The sequence below is a fragment of the Pundamilia nyererei genome, unplaced genomic scaffold (assembly GCF_000239375.1).
Source record: "Pundamilia nyererei isolate P.nyererei 1_Seehausen unplaced genomic scaffold, PunNye1.0 scaffold00020, whole genome shotgun sequence".
Taxonomy (NCBI): Eukaryota; Metazoa; Chordata; class Actinopteri; order Cichliformes; family Cichlidae; genus Pundamilia; species Pundamilia nyererei.
In genome coordinates this window covers 1,632,930-1,649,472 of record NW_005187421.1, presented here as the reverse complement: position 1 = coordinate 1,649,472, position 16,543 = coordinate 1,632,930, and the positions used below count along the sequence as shown (strand labels likewise).

The 16,543-nt window shown below is 37.6% G+C and overlaps 3 protein-coding genes across 5 annotated transcripts in view; 2 read left to right on the top strand and 1 right to left on the bottom strand.

Moving 5' to 3' along the window:
• ctso (cathepsin O) overlaps positions 1 to 2,560 on the bottom strand; it is an 11,926-nt gene extending 9,366 nt beyond the window's left edge. The window contains exons 1-3 of the mRNA XM_005726592.1: positions 2,229 to 2,560; positions 1,375 to 1,480; positions 1,080 to 1,204 (exon numbers count right to left, since the gene is read on the bottom strand). Of these exons, the coding sequence (XP_005726649.1) occupies positions 1,080 to 1,204; positions 1,375 to 1,480; positions 2,229 to 2,462 (465 nt within the window). The 5' untranslated portion in view covers positions 2,463 to 2,560. The remainder of the gene's footprint in view (positions 1 to 1,079; positions 1,205 to 1,374; positions 1,481 to 2,228) is intronic.
• Positions 2,561 to 2,965: 405 nt separating this feature from the next.
• asb5a (ankyrin repeat and SOCS box containing 5a) lies at positions 2,966 to 10,192 on the top strand. 2 transcript variants are annotated; one of them, XM_013909144.1, is made up of 7 exons: positions 2,966 to 3,353; positions 4,711 to 4,790; positions 7,521 to 7,628; positions 7,871 to 8,021; positions 8,528 to 8,662; positions 9,251 to 9,442; positions 9,577 to 10,192. In XM_013909144.1, exons 1-7 carry the CDS (start codon positions 3,149 to 3,151, stop codon positions 9,702 to 9,704), a joined length of 999 nt encoding a protein of 332 aa, XP_013764598.1. In that variant the 5' UTR covers positions 2,966 to 3,148; the 3' UTR covers positions 9,705 to 10,192. The 2 variants fall into 2 exon arrangements, with proteins under 2 accessions (XP_013764598.1, XP_013764600.1); XM_013909146.1 differs by lacking the exon at positions 2,966 to 3,353 and adding an exon at positions 3,913 to 4,325.
• Positions 10,193 to 10,671: 479 nt separating this feature from the next.
• On the top strand, positions 10,672 to 14,842 carry spata4 (spermatogenesis associated 4). 2 transcript variants are annotated; one of them, XM_005726481.1, is made up of 6 exons: positions 10,672 to 10,906; positions 12,296 to 12,425; positions 13,272 to 13,390; positions 13,614 to 13,834; positions 14,119 to 14,229; positions 14,626 to 14,842. In XM_005726481.1, exons 1-6 carry the CDS (start codon positions 10,791 to 10,793, stop codon positions 14,718 to 14,720), a joined length of 792 nt encoding a protein of 263 aa, XP_005726538.1. In that variant the 5' UTR covers positions 10,672 to 10,790; the 3' UTR covers positions 14,721 to 14,842. The 2 variants fall into 2 exon arrangements, with proteins under 2 accessions (XP_005726538.1, XP_013764611.1); XM_013909157.1 differs by lacking the exon at positions 14,119 to 14,229.
• Positions 14,843 to 16,543: the final 1,701 nt, after the last annotated feature.

The window sequence follows — 16,543 nt, the reverse complement described above, 5'->3', positions numbered from 1 at the left end:
AAAAAATCGCAATTAGATTATTTTCCATAATCGTTCAGCCCTACTTTCCACTCACCTTAATTCTCACTTTGAGACATGTGACAACAAGAATGTTAGACTTTTTTTAAATGAAAAAAAATGTCTGCATAAATTCTTAAATATTCTATATTTCAAAGCTACCACATTTCAGCTTGGATGATTAGGCATTCGAGATTACTAAAAAGAGTTTCAAGTTTTGATTGTCCAGAACACGGGAAAGAGTTTGGTGCCGAGAGAAGGCAAAAGAGTTTCTGGGTCTTGTTTACATACGCTTTCTCTATAGATGAAAAATAATTTTTAACTTGAATCTGTTGATGAAGGGATACACTGGGTTCAGTGACAACGGTTTTCAGAGTCCTCTCTGAGCCCATGCAATGATCTTCAGTACAAAATCTCAGTTGTCCCTCACATAGATGTATATGATCATGAAATCCCTACATTCTTTTTCTGTTAAGAAATGTTATTCTTACACTTACAATACCAGCCACACATTCTCATGTCAACATTTGATGCGTTTTGTCTTCTCTGTGTTATTTTCAATTAGATGCTTTTAAATTCAATTCAATTCGATTTTATTTATATAGCATCAAATCACAACAACAGTTGCCTCAAGGTGCTTATGATCAACTAAAACCACTTAAAATTGCTTTTATTTTACAATTTTCACATCTTTTTTCACTTTGGTGGGGAGAAAAATAATAAATTACAATAAAAAATGTTTAAAAAGTGTTAAATGTATATTCACCCTTAAAACTGAAGCACTGAAATCTCTTGCACAGGGCATCATAAATTTTCACCTACTTAAAAGTGAAAAGCAAAGAATCACCTGACAAGTGTCTACATCATAATTTTGACTGTGTTACTGGTGAAGACTTGCATTCATTATCAAAGCCTGTGTAGTATTTGGTATTCTGTACCTGTTTGTTGATTGATTGATTGCTTTATTCATAAATAATGAAAAGGCATGACTTTATATGTCCAATTATGTCTCTGCATCTAAAGCATCTCCAGCTAACCTCCCACATGTACAGTATACCTACAGTATCATGTGTAAAACTTACTGCTTGCTGGTCCTGGACTGGTGCCACGGCTGCCTTGTCCCTCCAGTCAAATTTGTCTGGGAGCTCCTTTACACTCAGTCCAGAGAAGAGAGGAGCTCTCTCATAGACTGCTCCCAGGTACAGATCTGTGGATAAAAGATACAGTTCAAAGTCATTCTTTTTTTATACAAACACAAGTGTAAACTATGATTCTGCAGACTCAGCCTAGTTTAACAAAAGGCAGGACAGAAATATAAATTAATAAAATGTCCAAAGGATTCACTAAACATACCTCTATGTCAAAATATCAACCTACCTCTGAATTCCTCCTGTGAAAGGTCAGAGAATTGGTTGATACCATACTTGGCAGACTGTGTTTCTGTGGAAAATGAGTTCAGATAGGTGTGCCGTATTGTAGCTCTCTGCAATTACACAAATGAAACGGTACAATGATATTAAATGGGAGGGGGGGAAAGGAAAGAAAAACATAACAGTAAACTCTGGTCTTTAAAATAAGTTGTTCATGTAGATGTTCAATACTTTTGATAGAAAGGGAAATTAAAATAATCTACATTTATGTATTTGAAACCTCTCAAAACTTTTCTTATCCAACTCTGACTAAGAAAACACACAATTGTTAATATAAAAGCCAAAAAAAACTCTAAGCATGTCATGCTGACAGATGTTAAAACATATTAAGCAGCTTATAAAAGATATGTTGCTAATCATATCAATACACACAGTATAAAACTGTGGCGACCAGTTGGGAAATAAGAAAGCAGGTAAGAGTGAAAGACTAAATTCAATGTTCTTGATCGCACAGCTGCTTTTATTTCATACGACTTCAGCTATTAAGCTGCAACTCTATGTTCACCTCCCTCATGTTACTCGGAACACCAGTGTTAACTATTGTTCCAATGTTGTAGTACAATTTTCACTTAATCTCAGTTTATGCCAGTATTTGTATGCTTTTTATATTTATATCTATATTTAATGTAACATCCAACAAAATTTTCCAAAATTATTTTCGGTATTTCCTTCTTCTACGTGAGTGGGCGTGGTCTAACAAGAAGTACTCCCCCAGTTTGTTTTCAGTTTTCTGTCTGAGCACTTCACACTTGCTAAGTGTGGCACTTGAGAATTCTTCTACGCCTCCCTCACTTTACATACCTGAAAACTGAGATGACGGCGACTAAATTCCTCGCTGCTTACTTCATACGTGCGGTGAAACTGCTTTTTGTATGCCCCGAAATCAGCGGCAGAGCCGTTTAACTGAGTCCCAATTTCACTTGAGTTCACATTTTGGCAAAACACAGGAGAGACAATTAATCCGAGAGCGACCACAGCGGGTATGAACACCTGACAAGCCCTCATTTGACGAACAAATGTCAGCTGAGAAAACATCCACACGGGGAAGCACAAGCGTTTTGATGTTCGCGGAAAAGGGTGAAGATTTGTCGCGCATGCGTTGTAATCAAGAGGCGTTCCCTTGGAAACGAAAGAAAGTTTACTACGACGAGCGCTGGTTGATAAAAAAAATTTGCATGCAAAAAATGTAAACTATTTAAAACGCACATAAAGTATTTTAGGTGTGTGTGTGTGTGTGTGTGTGTGCTGAAATGAAGTTTAATTATTCACATCAGTTTTATCTAGATTCAAATGATCGTTTATTCAACTGACTGCAAGACAATTAAACACATGTTCAGCCAAACTAAACCAGAATTTAAGCCCCTATATTTAGTTCAACTCATGCAAAAAGACATTTTAATGAAAAATATGAATTAAATGCTGCCATGACTTACATTTTTTGGGGAAATTACATCACCTCTGCAATTAAAACAAGTTTGTAAGTTTGAAATTTATATAACTTGAGCCCACCCACATCCAAACATAGTGTACACTTACATTTCAGTTGTTGCAATCAGGCACAGTAGCAGCTGCAGAGAATTTTTTCCAGCCCGTGCTTTGTCAGGACCAGCCAACTAGTCAGTGCACTGGGAGGAAAAAGCAGGCTACTCTTATGCTTTTTGTAGTGGCATCTGATCCTGCGTTCATCATAACCAAAGCTCTTCTGTATCGTGCCAGAGGAAATGTCAGACCATACAGAGGAATTCACCAACAAGCCCTTCGCAGCCCAGTTGTCCAATGTTTACCTCAGCATCTTGGCACTGTTCTGCTTTAAGCTTTTTGTTAAGATCTCTCTTAACTTGCTGACATACTTCTACATTGTCCGTGGGAATCGCAAAGAGGCTGCCAGGATATCAGCAGAGTTCTATGATTATGGTCAACAACACAGTGAGTACTCTGAGACAGGTCGTTTTAAAAAGCACTAACACTTGATTTGTTATTAATTTGGTTACTTTGTTTAATAAAATATATCTGTACGATGATGGCAAACACATCTTAAATGTAACCACAATATAAATAAATTATGGTTACAAACACCCTGCAATGCATTTAACCCCAACTGTAAAAGGTCAGAGGTCAAATGTAAATGTTTTCTTTAGAATCCTACAGAAGCCTTCCATGCACACAGACACACACACACAATTTCAGTGTTTACAGATGAGCTATAAATACTGCATTGCTAATCCAATGAGTATAAAAGCCATTAATTGTGTTCACATTAATACATACTAGAAATATCATTGATAGCCCACTTTTCTTTCATTAGCTTAAAAGCTACTTAGAAATCCTGAACTGTACATTCAATATTAAATGAAGACACTGTTGGCCCGGCAGCTCTTTCTCTCTAATGTATTAATAGAACGCAGTCATGATATCCCCTCCCCCAGCCGCATCCTGCCCTAGTTTCCATTCCCAGCTATGCAGTGCACACTTTCACACAGCCACCAAAACAACACTCCACATTCTCAGGAACAGGCGGTTCGAAGGCACATTCTGAGGGAAGACAGACACGACAACAACATAATCTGTAGCTATCATCCAAAGGGCTGTTTAATCTAAAGTGTACCCACTCCATGGAATACTAATTGACCAAGCTCAGGGTATTTGTCACGGTCCCGTAGAGATGGTCTTTCTTGTTCTGAGAAATCTGTTTGATGTCTCTAGCTGGTCCTGTCTGTATTTCAGATTTTAATGTCAGTCAGGGAAAATAAGGTGCATGAATAAAAAAGCATGATTTAATAGAAAACATTGGGTGGATTATTGTATAATTTATAAAGAATATGGATGAAAGGATGGATGAAGATGATGACGATGAGAACGTGTGGAATGCATCAGCTGTTATTCTGGACATTGACTCAGGTGTGCCTGAAGACATTTCTTCTTTTTTCTGGAGTTCCTTCTTTTTTATTAAAAGGGCACAGCCAGTTTGGCAGGTTTACTTTCATTTGTCATGTGAATGGAGTGTGATAGTGCAGAGTTTAATGCATCAGGAATTTTCAAGCGCTGTTAAGTCACATAACCATATGCTGCTGGGTGCATTAACTCTTGGAAGATGAAAGGTAAAACGTGACTTGAGAGGTTAAAACACCTACTTGCTATGTTTAGATGTGTGGCAGGAGAATGCATATTTGAAGCTTACTCTGTACTGTTGGTTTTATTTCTCTGGATGAGAGAATTAAGTAAATAATAATACATTTAAGTGTTCAATACTGAATTGAATACTGAATTCATATTCCTGTCACAGGATCTTGGGCAGACCGCTCACCCCTCCACGATGCTGCCAGTCAGGGCCGCCTCCTGGCCTTGAGGACCCTCATTTTACAGGTGAAGAAAAACACAATTCCCTTGGAGGCAGGCGGGTAATGTGTAACCTCTCATCTGCAAACATGAATCCTGTTGTAACCATCTCTTCCACAAGCCAGTGTGGTTCAGTAACTTTGTAGATTTATCCACACCTTGATAAAGAGATCAAGGTGTGGATAAAACTCTGGAGACTGCTATAAAGTTATCTGTAAGACTTGTATAAAATTATTACCTGGGTCAAGATTACAATATAGCATATGCTTGGTATGCTTGTAGCAGCAATATTTTTTAATGAGAATAACACAGTATACACCTACCAGATAAATTATTGATAACTATTTCCATATTTCACTACGTAGTTCTAGCTTTCCATGTGGCATAAAAATGCTAATAATGTTAGTGATCCAACAGGGAAGATACTGTTTCACGCTATCTGTCAAATATAAGAGTTGATGTATCAGTGCATATTAAAAAAATAATATATAAGATATAAAGCTGTTCCTTACACGGCAGCACAGTGGTGCAATAGTAGGCATTGTTTCCTCAAAGCAAGAAGGTCCAAATCCCCTGACCAGCTGGGACTTTTCTGAGTGGAATTTGTATGTTATCTCTTTTGCCTGTGGTTCTCTATGGGCACTCTGGCTTCCTCCCATAGTCCAAAGACATGCGTGATAGGTTAAGTGGTAATTCTAAATTGGCTATAAGTGTGGATGTGAGCATGAGTGTTTGTCTGGCTCACTGGGTGAGCCCTGATACAGACTGGTCACCTGTCCAGTTTTACCCTTCAAGCTTAAGACCAGTGGGATTATCTCCAGCCCCATCACGACCCTGAACTAAATAAGCCGATAAAAATGGATGCATGGTTCTGAACAGCTCCACAAATCTTGTAAATACCACCTAAAATGAATTAAAAAAAACATGACATAACACACACTCTGTCATTATTTTCATGATAAAAAATTGAGCCAAAGTGCAGAAACAATTATGCACACCCTAAATGCATTAGGGTAAAAGCATCTGAGTAACTGATCATCAGCAAGTGTAACCACTGATATAAGAGCAGACATTTTGGCACTTGCTGGTCTGGAGCGTGCAGGTGTGTGTCAATGTTTAGCACATTGCCAACGAATAAGGAAAAACTAGGCGATTATCTTAAAGAAGCAATTGTTGCTGCTGATCTGTTTGGGAAGACCAAATCATTCTACAGTGAGAAAGATTATTCACAAGTGGAAAACATTCAAGACAGTTGCCAAATTCATCTCTGCAATGCCCAGAGACACTGCCAAAAACCCAAAAGCTACATCTCATTATAGTACAATTAGGAAAAGACTGAACTAATATGGTTTGTTTGGAAGGGTTGCCAGTAGAAAGCCTGTTCTCTCTAAAACGAACATGGCAGCACCTGGAACCAATGTCCTAAGTGGAGATGTTTGGCCATTATTCACAGTGCCACATCTGGCAAAACAGAAACACAACATATCAGCACAATCGCTTCATAGTGACAGTAATTGTTCATAGTAACTGTCAAGCTCAGTGGTGGAGGGGTGATGATTTGAGCTTCTTCTGCAATCACACATCCTGGGCCCCTAGCAGTCACTGAGCTAACCATGAACACCGTTCAACACCATTCTACAGTTAAAGATGAGGCTATCTGTTAGAGCTTAGCTGAAATTTGGTCACAGACTAGAACATCACCACAAGAGCAAACCTACAACAGAATGGCTGAAAAAGAAAAGACCCAAGGTGTTGCAGTGGGACAGTCGAAGTCCAGATCAACCTCTTAGCTAAAATGCTGTGGTGAGACCTTGAGGAAGCTGTGGATAAATCCCCACAAACCCTGTTCTAAAGAACAATGTCAGAGTAAAGTTTGTTCTACAAGCTAGTGAATCATGGAGTGTACTTAATTTTTCACATAGTGCTAGGATTTTGGTCTAGTTTTTGGAAAATAAACAATGGCATGGTATGATATATCATGTATTGTACAGTAGTTCAAAGGCCTTATTTACCCAAAGATTTTCTTTTTAATTCATGGCCCAAACCCCTGGAATTGTAAGCGATTGTACTTTCTATTCACTGCCCTATTTGACACTTTAAACCTGTACATACTTAACAACAGTTCATAAATTTCAATATACAGGCTAGCTAAATGCCAACAACACAAAATGTAAATACTCAAACTTGTACTATGGGTTACAATAACCACATGGTTTTAAAATGAATGTGATTTTTGTAGTTTTTATGGCATATACATGCCCCTTATGTATAGTGTGTGAGGGGAGTTTGACCATGGAACTATTATTTGAGCATATGCTAAGGAAAGAATAATCACAAACAAAAACAAGTACAATACTAATACAAATGCATTAAAAGTGAAATCTCCACTTGCATTTCCAGCTGCTCACAGAGTGTGCTACAAAAAAGCCTGTGACTTCAGCTACAGAGGAAACAATGCTTTGCTCTAGTCAGACAAATTCATAACAAAGTAGGACAATTATTACAGGATTTCAGATGGTAATTTATTAGCTCTTTACTGGCTTTCAGTTGGATTTAATTGGTTTAATTAGCAGGCTTGTTAATCTCTGCTGTTGAAATCATCACAGTTTGAAAATCGCTAAGAACCCTGACTGAAGAGAATGTCTGTGTTTTGTAAGAGGAGATAAACTTTATTAATGTTCTTGTTCATTTATGAGTTAATGTCCCATAAATATCCATGCCCACTAAATATTTGTGGCTATTTGATTCTGTTTCCAGGGTCACAATGTAAATGTTCTGACTATAGACCATGTAACACCCCTGCATGAGGCCTGTCTTGGAGACCATGTTGCCTGTGCCAGAGCACTCATTGATGCAGGAGCAAATGTAAGTCCTATAGTGGCCTGGTGACTTTTTAATGTTGCCATGTTGCACAGGTCAAATTAAATTTCCATGGCTGGGAAAATCTGGGTAAGGGTAACAAATGAGCAATGTCCTGTTTCAGTCACTGCAGAGCTATTAAGTTGTTGTTGTTCCCTTTCAACTGTACCCCCAGGCTGTTACTATTAGTCAACTTGCATGATTAAATAAGGCCTAAATATAAGAATAAAAGGAAAATGTGTTCACAGGTCAATGCTTCTACAATTGATGGAGTCACCGCTCTGTTCAATGCCTGTACAGTGGGCAGTGTGGCATGCACGGAAATCCTTCTGGAAAATGGAGCAAAACCCCAGAGTCTTGTATATCAACCTTCTCCGATACACGAAGCAACCAGCAAAGGTATGTCATGACCAACGATTTTACAAAAATTCACAAACTGTGATTGTTTTCAGTATTTTTTGTGATTCAAGTTAGTGTTACATGATTATGCATGTCATACTGTGTGGGTGTATGTGAAACACAATGGAAAGATATCCCCTTGCAAAAAGAAACTATTCTACATGGACCATTTACTTCAAAGTGAGCCGGTGTTAGAGGACCAGTCCTAAGAGACTTAAGCTTGTGAGAGCCAGCTTTTGCTGATGAGAGTCATTATTTTTGACTAACGGTATAATCAGAGCACTATAATCAGAAAGTAACCCAACATTATCGCAGTTCCCCTCACTGCAGATTACGCTTGACTTTCGACCTGATTTTGTGTCCTTTACTGTGCTATAAGCACGTTCTTACTTGCACTATGATAAACAGCTTTAGTTATAAATCCAACAGGGCCTGAGCAGACAGCTTGGAGAATTATTTTGCATTGTCACTTACTGATTACTGACTTCACGCTTCATTACTTCCAGGTCATTACGGTTGTGTAGAGGCTCTGGTGACTTGGGGGGCAGATGTGGACATGGACATTCCTCACTTGGGCACAGCACTATATACAGCCTGCGTCTGCCAAGAGCTCGAATGTGCCAGGAAACTCCTGAGGGAAGGTCAGTTCACAGAACTGTGTCGATGTTTACAGAAAAGTCCTATGTGAACATATGGACTTAAGCGCAAAGATTAGAAACACAAAAACAAACTGATATATAATAAATATATGCATGCTCAGAGGATTTTAGAGGCCTCTGGGGGGGGATAAAAACATTTAAACAACAATATGATAAATTCTGTGCTAGGAATATGACAAACAATGAGACTGCAAATTGTCAAGTGCAAAAGGTGTAACAAAGAGCTAATGAGAGCTCTATCACATAAGAAACAGACAAACTAATTGTTTTATTAGCAGCAGCCTTAGTAAACAAGAACTTAATACAAGCACAGCACACATTGCAATTTCAATAAGAAGTGGGACCACATTTATACCCAACAAGTGACTGATTACATATACAAGTGATTAGTGTGCCCATTTGTGTCTCACTGCAGTCTTTGAAATAAGGTACTAATTTAGGCAAGTAAAGAAAAGGTAAATTAAAAATATAATCACAAATTAACCAAAGCTACTTGTACTTAACAATACAGGTATCTGATATTGGAGTTTTCTGATTGGACTATGGATAATTATAGTCTCCTCCATGTAGGTGCAAATGTACAGAAAGGTAAATCCCTGGATTCACCTTTACATGCAGCTGCAGAAAAAGACTGCACAGCTGTAGTGAAGTTGCTGCTGGACTTTGGCGCAGACATTAATGCCAGGAACACAGAGTTTCAGAGGCCAGTGGATGTGGCTCCACCCAGCAGTCTTACAGAAGGCTTTCTACTGCTTTATGAAGGTATGAGTTTACTTTTTGCTTGGTTTCGTTCGCAATCATTGATCCCTTCCTGACCTTGCTTTGATCTGTTTCTGTCTTTTTTTTAACCACCAATTAACAGTGATAAATAATGTTTTCCTGTCTCCTTTTCATAGCTACACCACGGTTGCTTAGCCAGTTGTGTCGTCAGTGCATCAGAAACTGCGTTGGACGCGACAGACTCCACCTTCTTTCTCATCTTCCTCTGCCTAACAGGATCAAGAGCTACCTGCAGTACCAATGACAACAGACTATCAAACTGTCTGCCTAAATGGGACTTGCAGGAAGAAGCCTTGGACACCAAAAAATTATATCAACTCCACACTCCTCTTAACTTTAATTTTAGCTTCCAGTCAATCCAGTAAAAGCAATTAATTTGAATTAGCTACACGGCCGAGTAGCTGACTGTAGCAGCTGTGTTGAGCTGGCCTGATTCCCATGTGAGGATGTGTGGACCTGGATAAATGTAAAGCAGGATGCCACTAAAACAAACTTCCAGGATTAGTTTTCCCTAGGTTAATTTTGTTTGAATAACATTAATAATAAATATTTTGTTTTCTGTTCTGCAGTGTTTAGAAAATGCCTTACTAGTTGCCAGTGAGTGCTGCACTTTATATTTAAACCCCCCCATAAAAGATTAGAATATCTTGTAAATGCACACTATATGCTGTATGTTAATGAATGTTCATTGTTTCGCATTTAACATTAGATTATTAAAAATCTGTTTTGAAACCTGTTGCATTCAAATATGTCTTTCCCAGCAGCCACATGGTGGATTTGTTACTGATGTTTGTCTCAGTGGTGGAACCAGTTATTCAAAGAGTTGACAAGTTTAAGCTTGGATTACTGACCGCTGACAACTGCTCAGATGGAAATGTGTGTAGCTGAATGGAACTTTCATGCTCTAACATATTATTAACAAGATATTCATGTGCCGTTTGATAATATTTTGGCCGTATTTTGATTTTTGATTTCATATATCTGAGTTTAGCTTCAGTATTTCTAATGAATTATTTCAGTTTCATTGTTATATTACATGCAGTTGTGTATGCTCTAGTATTATTTATTGGGTAGCACTATTATTTAAAAGCGTTATACAAATGTTAGTCAAATAAATAAATAACTGAAGAAACAGACCGCTCATCCTCTAGAGGGCAGCACGCCGCTACCGACACGGTTTAGCACCGCAGAGTGCCGTTGTCATAGAAATCTCAACAAAACAGGCCAGGAGCTCGTCAATTAGCCCTCCTTTAAAAAAAAAGCAGATCTCGGCTTGATTTATGGAGGAGACTGGTAACAGCGATAGAAAAGTCACTGGTGTGTAGATTTCATGGCTCGGAGCAGCATATGTTTCGCAGAATGTCCCAAGAAAACAGGACTACCAAGAGAAGTAGTCAAGTGGCTGCAAACTCTGGACTTGGCATTTTATCCCAAAAATGTGCGCAGGTACAGAACCTATTTTGTGAATCACAAATACGAATAAAAGAAAAGAAGAAGAATATTTAAAAGAGGATATGTGTAATTTAAAAAAATATATATATATATATATCTATTTTTACACGTCTATTTTCCTGCATATTGTTAGAAAAGTATTATGTTGTGTTTTTACTAACCTACTGTTAGCTAGCTAAATTGAATGTAGATACCATTTTTAGATACCATTGAATCTTTTTTCTAACTTAAAAAAACATGTAACTGCAGAATAAAAAAAAAATTAAAAAAATCACATAAAACTAGGGTGACCAAGTGTCACGCTGTATCTAAGCCTGCACATTTTATATATGCACACGATGTCGCACTTTTTATTAGCTCCTGGACTCTTGTGACTGAAAAAAAGGAGATCTGTGGATAACCTCTGAATCCCGAAGATCAGAACAGCAGCTGAACTGTTAGTTCAGCAGAAAAGAGGACTAGAGGGATAAATGAATGCACAATACATACATTCATGATATATATAAATCCACACACACACATACAGTACCCATTACGGCATTGATGTACCCCCTTAGCTGAATTCTACTGATACACATGAACTGGAAGTTAAATTCATACAGTTTGGTAAAGATAGGTTGTTGCAGTGCAATCTTAATTTCATTAGTTGGCTAACAGTGGTTTAGTGCTTCTGCAGCAATCATGGTAACCAGCATGAATGAGAAGGAAACTGAGTGGATGGGACTGTGCAGGCCAGACCTTATGAAGAAAAATGTCTCTTTGAAATTAAAAGGAGGTCATTCATCAGCTTGTAAGTTTTAAAGCATGAGGCTGTTTGAAAATTGTGTAAAAGAGCTGGCTTTGTCAAGCTAAGTGTGTCCAGTGTTGGATGGGCTTAGAGTTGAGCTAATTTAATTGAAGTTTGTCTGGCTATCATTATCTCAGGATTGTGGTGTGTGAGGTGAGTCCTCATAGTAATTCCAGAATATTTTAATTTGTTTAAAATTAAATTAAAGTGATATTTGGTGTCCCTGTATCAATACAATATCACCACACAAAATCTACCTCAATCTACCTCCCCCTCACACCCACCCATCCAATTTCCAGCACACTGTAAACTGTGTTTGTATCAACTTCCTAATTTATATACAGCATATCCAAATTCTGAACTACCATGTGGCCCATTTTCTTCCGTTTCCTCATTTAAACACAAACTTACAATGCATAAAATATGAAGCGAATAACCAACTTAAAAGGAGCAGGATTATGTGAGGTTGATTAAAAAAGAAGGAAAACGCAAAGATAACAATAAATCTGCTATGACAAGGAATAACCAAGTGCTAAGGCAAATTCCACTGGTAGAGCCAGTAAGTGCATATTGTTATTTCTGTATTTCATTTCCAGAGATTTTTCCAGCGGCTACCTTGTGGCACAGATATTTTCTCATTATTACCCCCGAGACTTTTCATTGCACTCATACGACAGAGGAACATCGCTTTCTGCCAAACAGTGGAACTGGAGCCAGATAGAGTGGGTGAGCAGAGCAAAATATTCAAAGATATAATGAGCCACGAAGAAATGCTTTTTTTATTCACTGCAGTTGGCATGTCACTGAAATGCATCTTCCAGGTACAGTTTGGTGTTTAAATAATACAAGTTCAAGTTTCTCTTACTTGTTGCAGGCTACTGCTACTGCAAGTGTCATAAATAAATGTTTTGGTTAATCTGCAATACACCAGGGGCACAGACACACAGACAGCATGGAGCTTTAAATGCATATGTTGAAGCAGGGCTGGACGTGGACTTAAATAGTTGGTACAGTTAAAAGCTAAACTTCAGCTATTAGCAATGGCTCGTGGTCAAAGTTCCTTCTTTATTATGTCCCTCCATCTATTTTCTCACCACGTCAATTTCATCTACCTCCATCTCCCCCTCACTTCTCCACAGCAGGCACTTGCAGCAACAGCGTGCTGTAACTGAAGATTGGTTACTAGTTGTTCCCGGTTCATGGTGGAGCAGCAGCCCCGACAGCTAACATGTTGGTTGTTCTTAATTTCTTTTTATTGTTTTCTTTCAGCTTTTCAGCTTCACCTTTTCACCACTTCTTCCACACAGCAAAGGGGATGGGCTGGTCACATTAAGAGATTGATTGGGCAATCCAGTGTCAGTATTGAAAATAAATGAATGGGCTGTTGTCAGTGCTTGTACAGCTGGTGCACAAAATGGCCAGTATGCCAGATTTACCAGTCCAACCCTGTGTTGAGGTCCCGCTGGGATGTGACATTTTCACTACCCACAGTGCCTGTGTTAACTGAATCGTAAAGTGGTTTCCTTCTCCATTCAAGTGTTTAAATATAATCTACAAAGTTTATTGATTCAGTCTTTAGAGAAGCGGAATCTGTACTTGAAGAAGGAGGCCATTGATGGAACAATCCATTGTAAACCAGGAGCAGCTGAGCTGTTGGTGCTGGAAGTTTACACTATTTTAACTAAAGGGAGGTATGTTGGCAGCTTTATATCTGATGTAATATTCATCTTTAAAAATAAATGTTTGCCTTTTTTTGTATATGGAACTACAAATATGTGACTACACATGTAACTATTAATGCTAATGATGTTGAAAAGATCCAGAACAATACTATTGCAACTCTCACAAATATTTGTTTAGCAGTCAAAGCGATGTGACAAAGAATCATAACATATATTGTGTTTCCCTTTTAAGAGTCAGTGATGTAGAGGGCCCAGAGCCAGACTTCACCGATGAAGAATACCAGAACCTACTTCCCAGCCTGGCTCGCTCCACAGCTTCAAAAGCCATCAAGAACAACCTGACAGCAACAGAACTCAAGGCTGCGCCTGATATAAGCACAAACCAGAGGAAGGCAGAAAACATCCTCCGCAGGCACCACGAGCACAAAGCTGCAGAGAGAATTCTCAACCCTGGTAGGTCATCCATGATTAAGTGGCATTGTATCTCATATTAAGATTCATAAATACAAAGAGCTAAATAGATTATCAGGAGGTGACATATTTCTGGCATATTGCATTAGGGAAATGCTAATAACTGCATGATTTTCAGTACGGCCAGTTAAGAGTTTACAATCATTACTTTTTTTGTGTTGGAGACAAAATAAGAGAGCAGGGTCAAAACGCATGCAAAGGGGAATAAATCAAATTTATTTGTGTAGAAATTTGCTTTTTTTGACAATGCCCTGTTTTGAGTACAGGACGTTTTAAAGTGAAGCCTAAGCGAAGTCACCCAGCTCCCCACAATCTTGTTCCACAAAGCCAGATGGATAAGTGCTCTGACACCTGTTCACCTGAAGGCAATGCCTTAAGTATGCACAAACTCTCTACTTTTGTTTATTTGTTTGTTTATTTTTGCAAAAGTGAGCTGAAGAGCAAATTGATTTTGTAAGAATGTTGAATGCACCAGTTGGCTGCAGTGAATTTGGGGGGTAAATATTGACACATGTCCTTCAGTGGTGGAATAGCTGGGTCTTGGTTGCTTGCAGTGGAAATGTATACCAGGAAACTGTTACATCCAGCTGTTGCCTGCACAGCAGCTGCTTTAAAAAACACTGCTTATATACAAGTAGCTATTAAAGTTAATGTTTTTTTTTAAATTTAAGTATTTCTTTCTGTGATGCTGAATAACCTAATGCACAAAACAGAACTAATACACCAGTGTAATTGCAGCTGCACTTTTGACGGATGTGTTTCTGCTGTTCTAGAGCTGTGGTCTTCACCAGCATGGAGCAGAGCTTCTGTTTCCTTTAAGGAAATAAAGGTCCGTCAGCCAGCCAAACATTCATTGGTTAATTATTAAAGATACCGATTGAATAACTGCGCTGTCACTGTTTTATGTGTGAAATGATGAACTCATTTATTTTCAGTTATTCAAAACAAAGTCCTTCTCAAACTATTATACCTCACCAGTATTTACCTGACTGTAATTTGATGTGATTTGATTTGGATGATGCATGACGTAATTTCTTGTTATCGCTTATATAATGGTAAAAGGTCTCTACCATGATATATGCTGTGTCTGTTTCTGCCAGTAGGCGGCAGCATTACATCATGCCATTATTTCTTAATGGCCTGTGCAGAGGAGCTGAAGGTGTACCATTTGCATTTTATAAATTTATGCAGTGGTTATACTGAGCTTATAGTGAGCTGCCTTACTGTTCACCATTGTGTTTCACCAGCATAACGAAGTCTTATTTTAAAAATAACAGTTGATAATGAATGTTAGATATTACTGAATATTTGCATATTACTAAATTTTCAGACATCACAGAGCCTCACTGTCTCTCAATCAGTCTCTCATTTTGGGAGAAACCTGAAAAATGCTGATAAAATCTACTCTATGAAGAAATTAGCAGATTCCTTAATTGGTTTGCTAAACACCCAGTCACTGTGGCAGGAAGACATGAAAGCTTTTCCCTTTCATTTTTTTAAATAAAAATAAATGCTCTTGGTTACAAAGCGTGTTTCAGCATTTTTATTGACTGGAGATTTCAATTTTAGAAATACAACGAGCTGAATCACTGTTTTTTCTTTCTTTCTTTTCTTTTTTTTTTTTTTAAAACTGCTGTTAACTAAAGACCAAAGATGCTTTGGTCTTTTTTTTCCCCTCAATGTCAAAAAAAACCTCTGCCCATAGCAACATAAGTTGAATGTGCTGACACATCTTCATTTAGAGCTGCAACAAAACAAGCTGAACAGTCATGATTGTGCCTAGAAAATAAACACCATATGTTCAGTGTAATGACTCTATGTACCAGTACTCCCTGTATGCAAAAACTTGTCTAAAAGAACACTCTACTATACTGCTATGTTAATGACTTAATATTTCTACCATTACATGCACATTCCTATATTTTCAGTCATAAAGTATCATTTTGCTCAGGGATCTGCCAACAGCATCATACAGTCTATGCAAAATTCATTAACTTAATGCCATGGATAATGATTTTAATAGTCAAGCTTAAACTGGAGATAGAATAATATAATGTGAAATGTTTTCTCCACCCACCCAATATTAAATGTCCTATTGTATCAATAGCTGGTGTTTCATTCTATACTTTTTCCCTTTTAAATAAGTTCCTTCATTTTGTGCACGTTATTGAGCGGTTTTGGTTTGTCATATTACATTTTTATTGAACTATTCTGTTTTATTTAAGCTGTTTTGTTATTGGCTTCCTTGAGTGTTTTTATCTGCTATAATTCAAGGATTTTCCAACCCTTGGGATGAATAAAGCTAAACTTGTGCTCACTCATTTGCAGTGTTGGTCAAGTTACTTGAAAAAAGTAATCAGTAACTAATTACTGATTACTTCCCCAAAAAAATAATCCAGTTACTTTACTGATTACTTATTTTAAAACGTAATTAATTACTTAGTTACTTAGTTACCTTTTAAAAACACGATTTACAAAATGTAATCAAATGGAAAAGCATCTTTTTTAACTTGTTTTATCAGTTTTAATCTTTTAACTTTATGCATCAAGCAAAAAATAAATTATATGCAACATTCTCTGACTTGAATAAATACGTTTAACATTTAAACCTATTTTCTGCACATTCCAGCACATAAAATAAAATATTTTGTGTGTTTACACTCAGTCTTTCAAATAGATGCAAGTAAAACA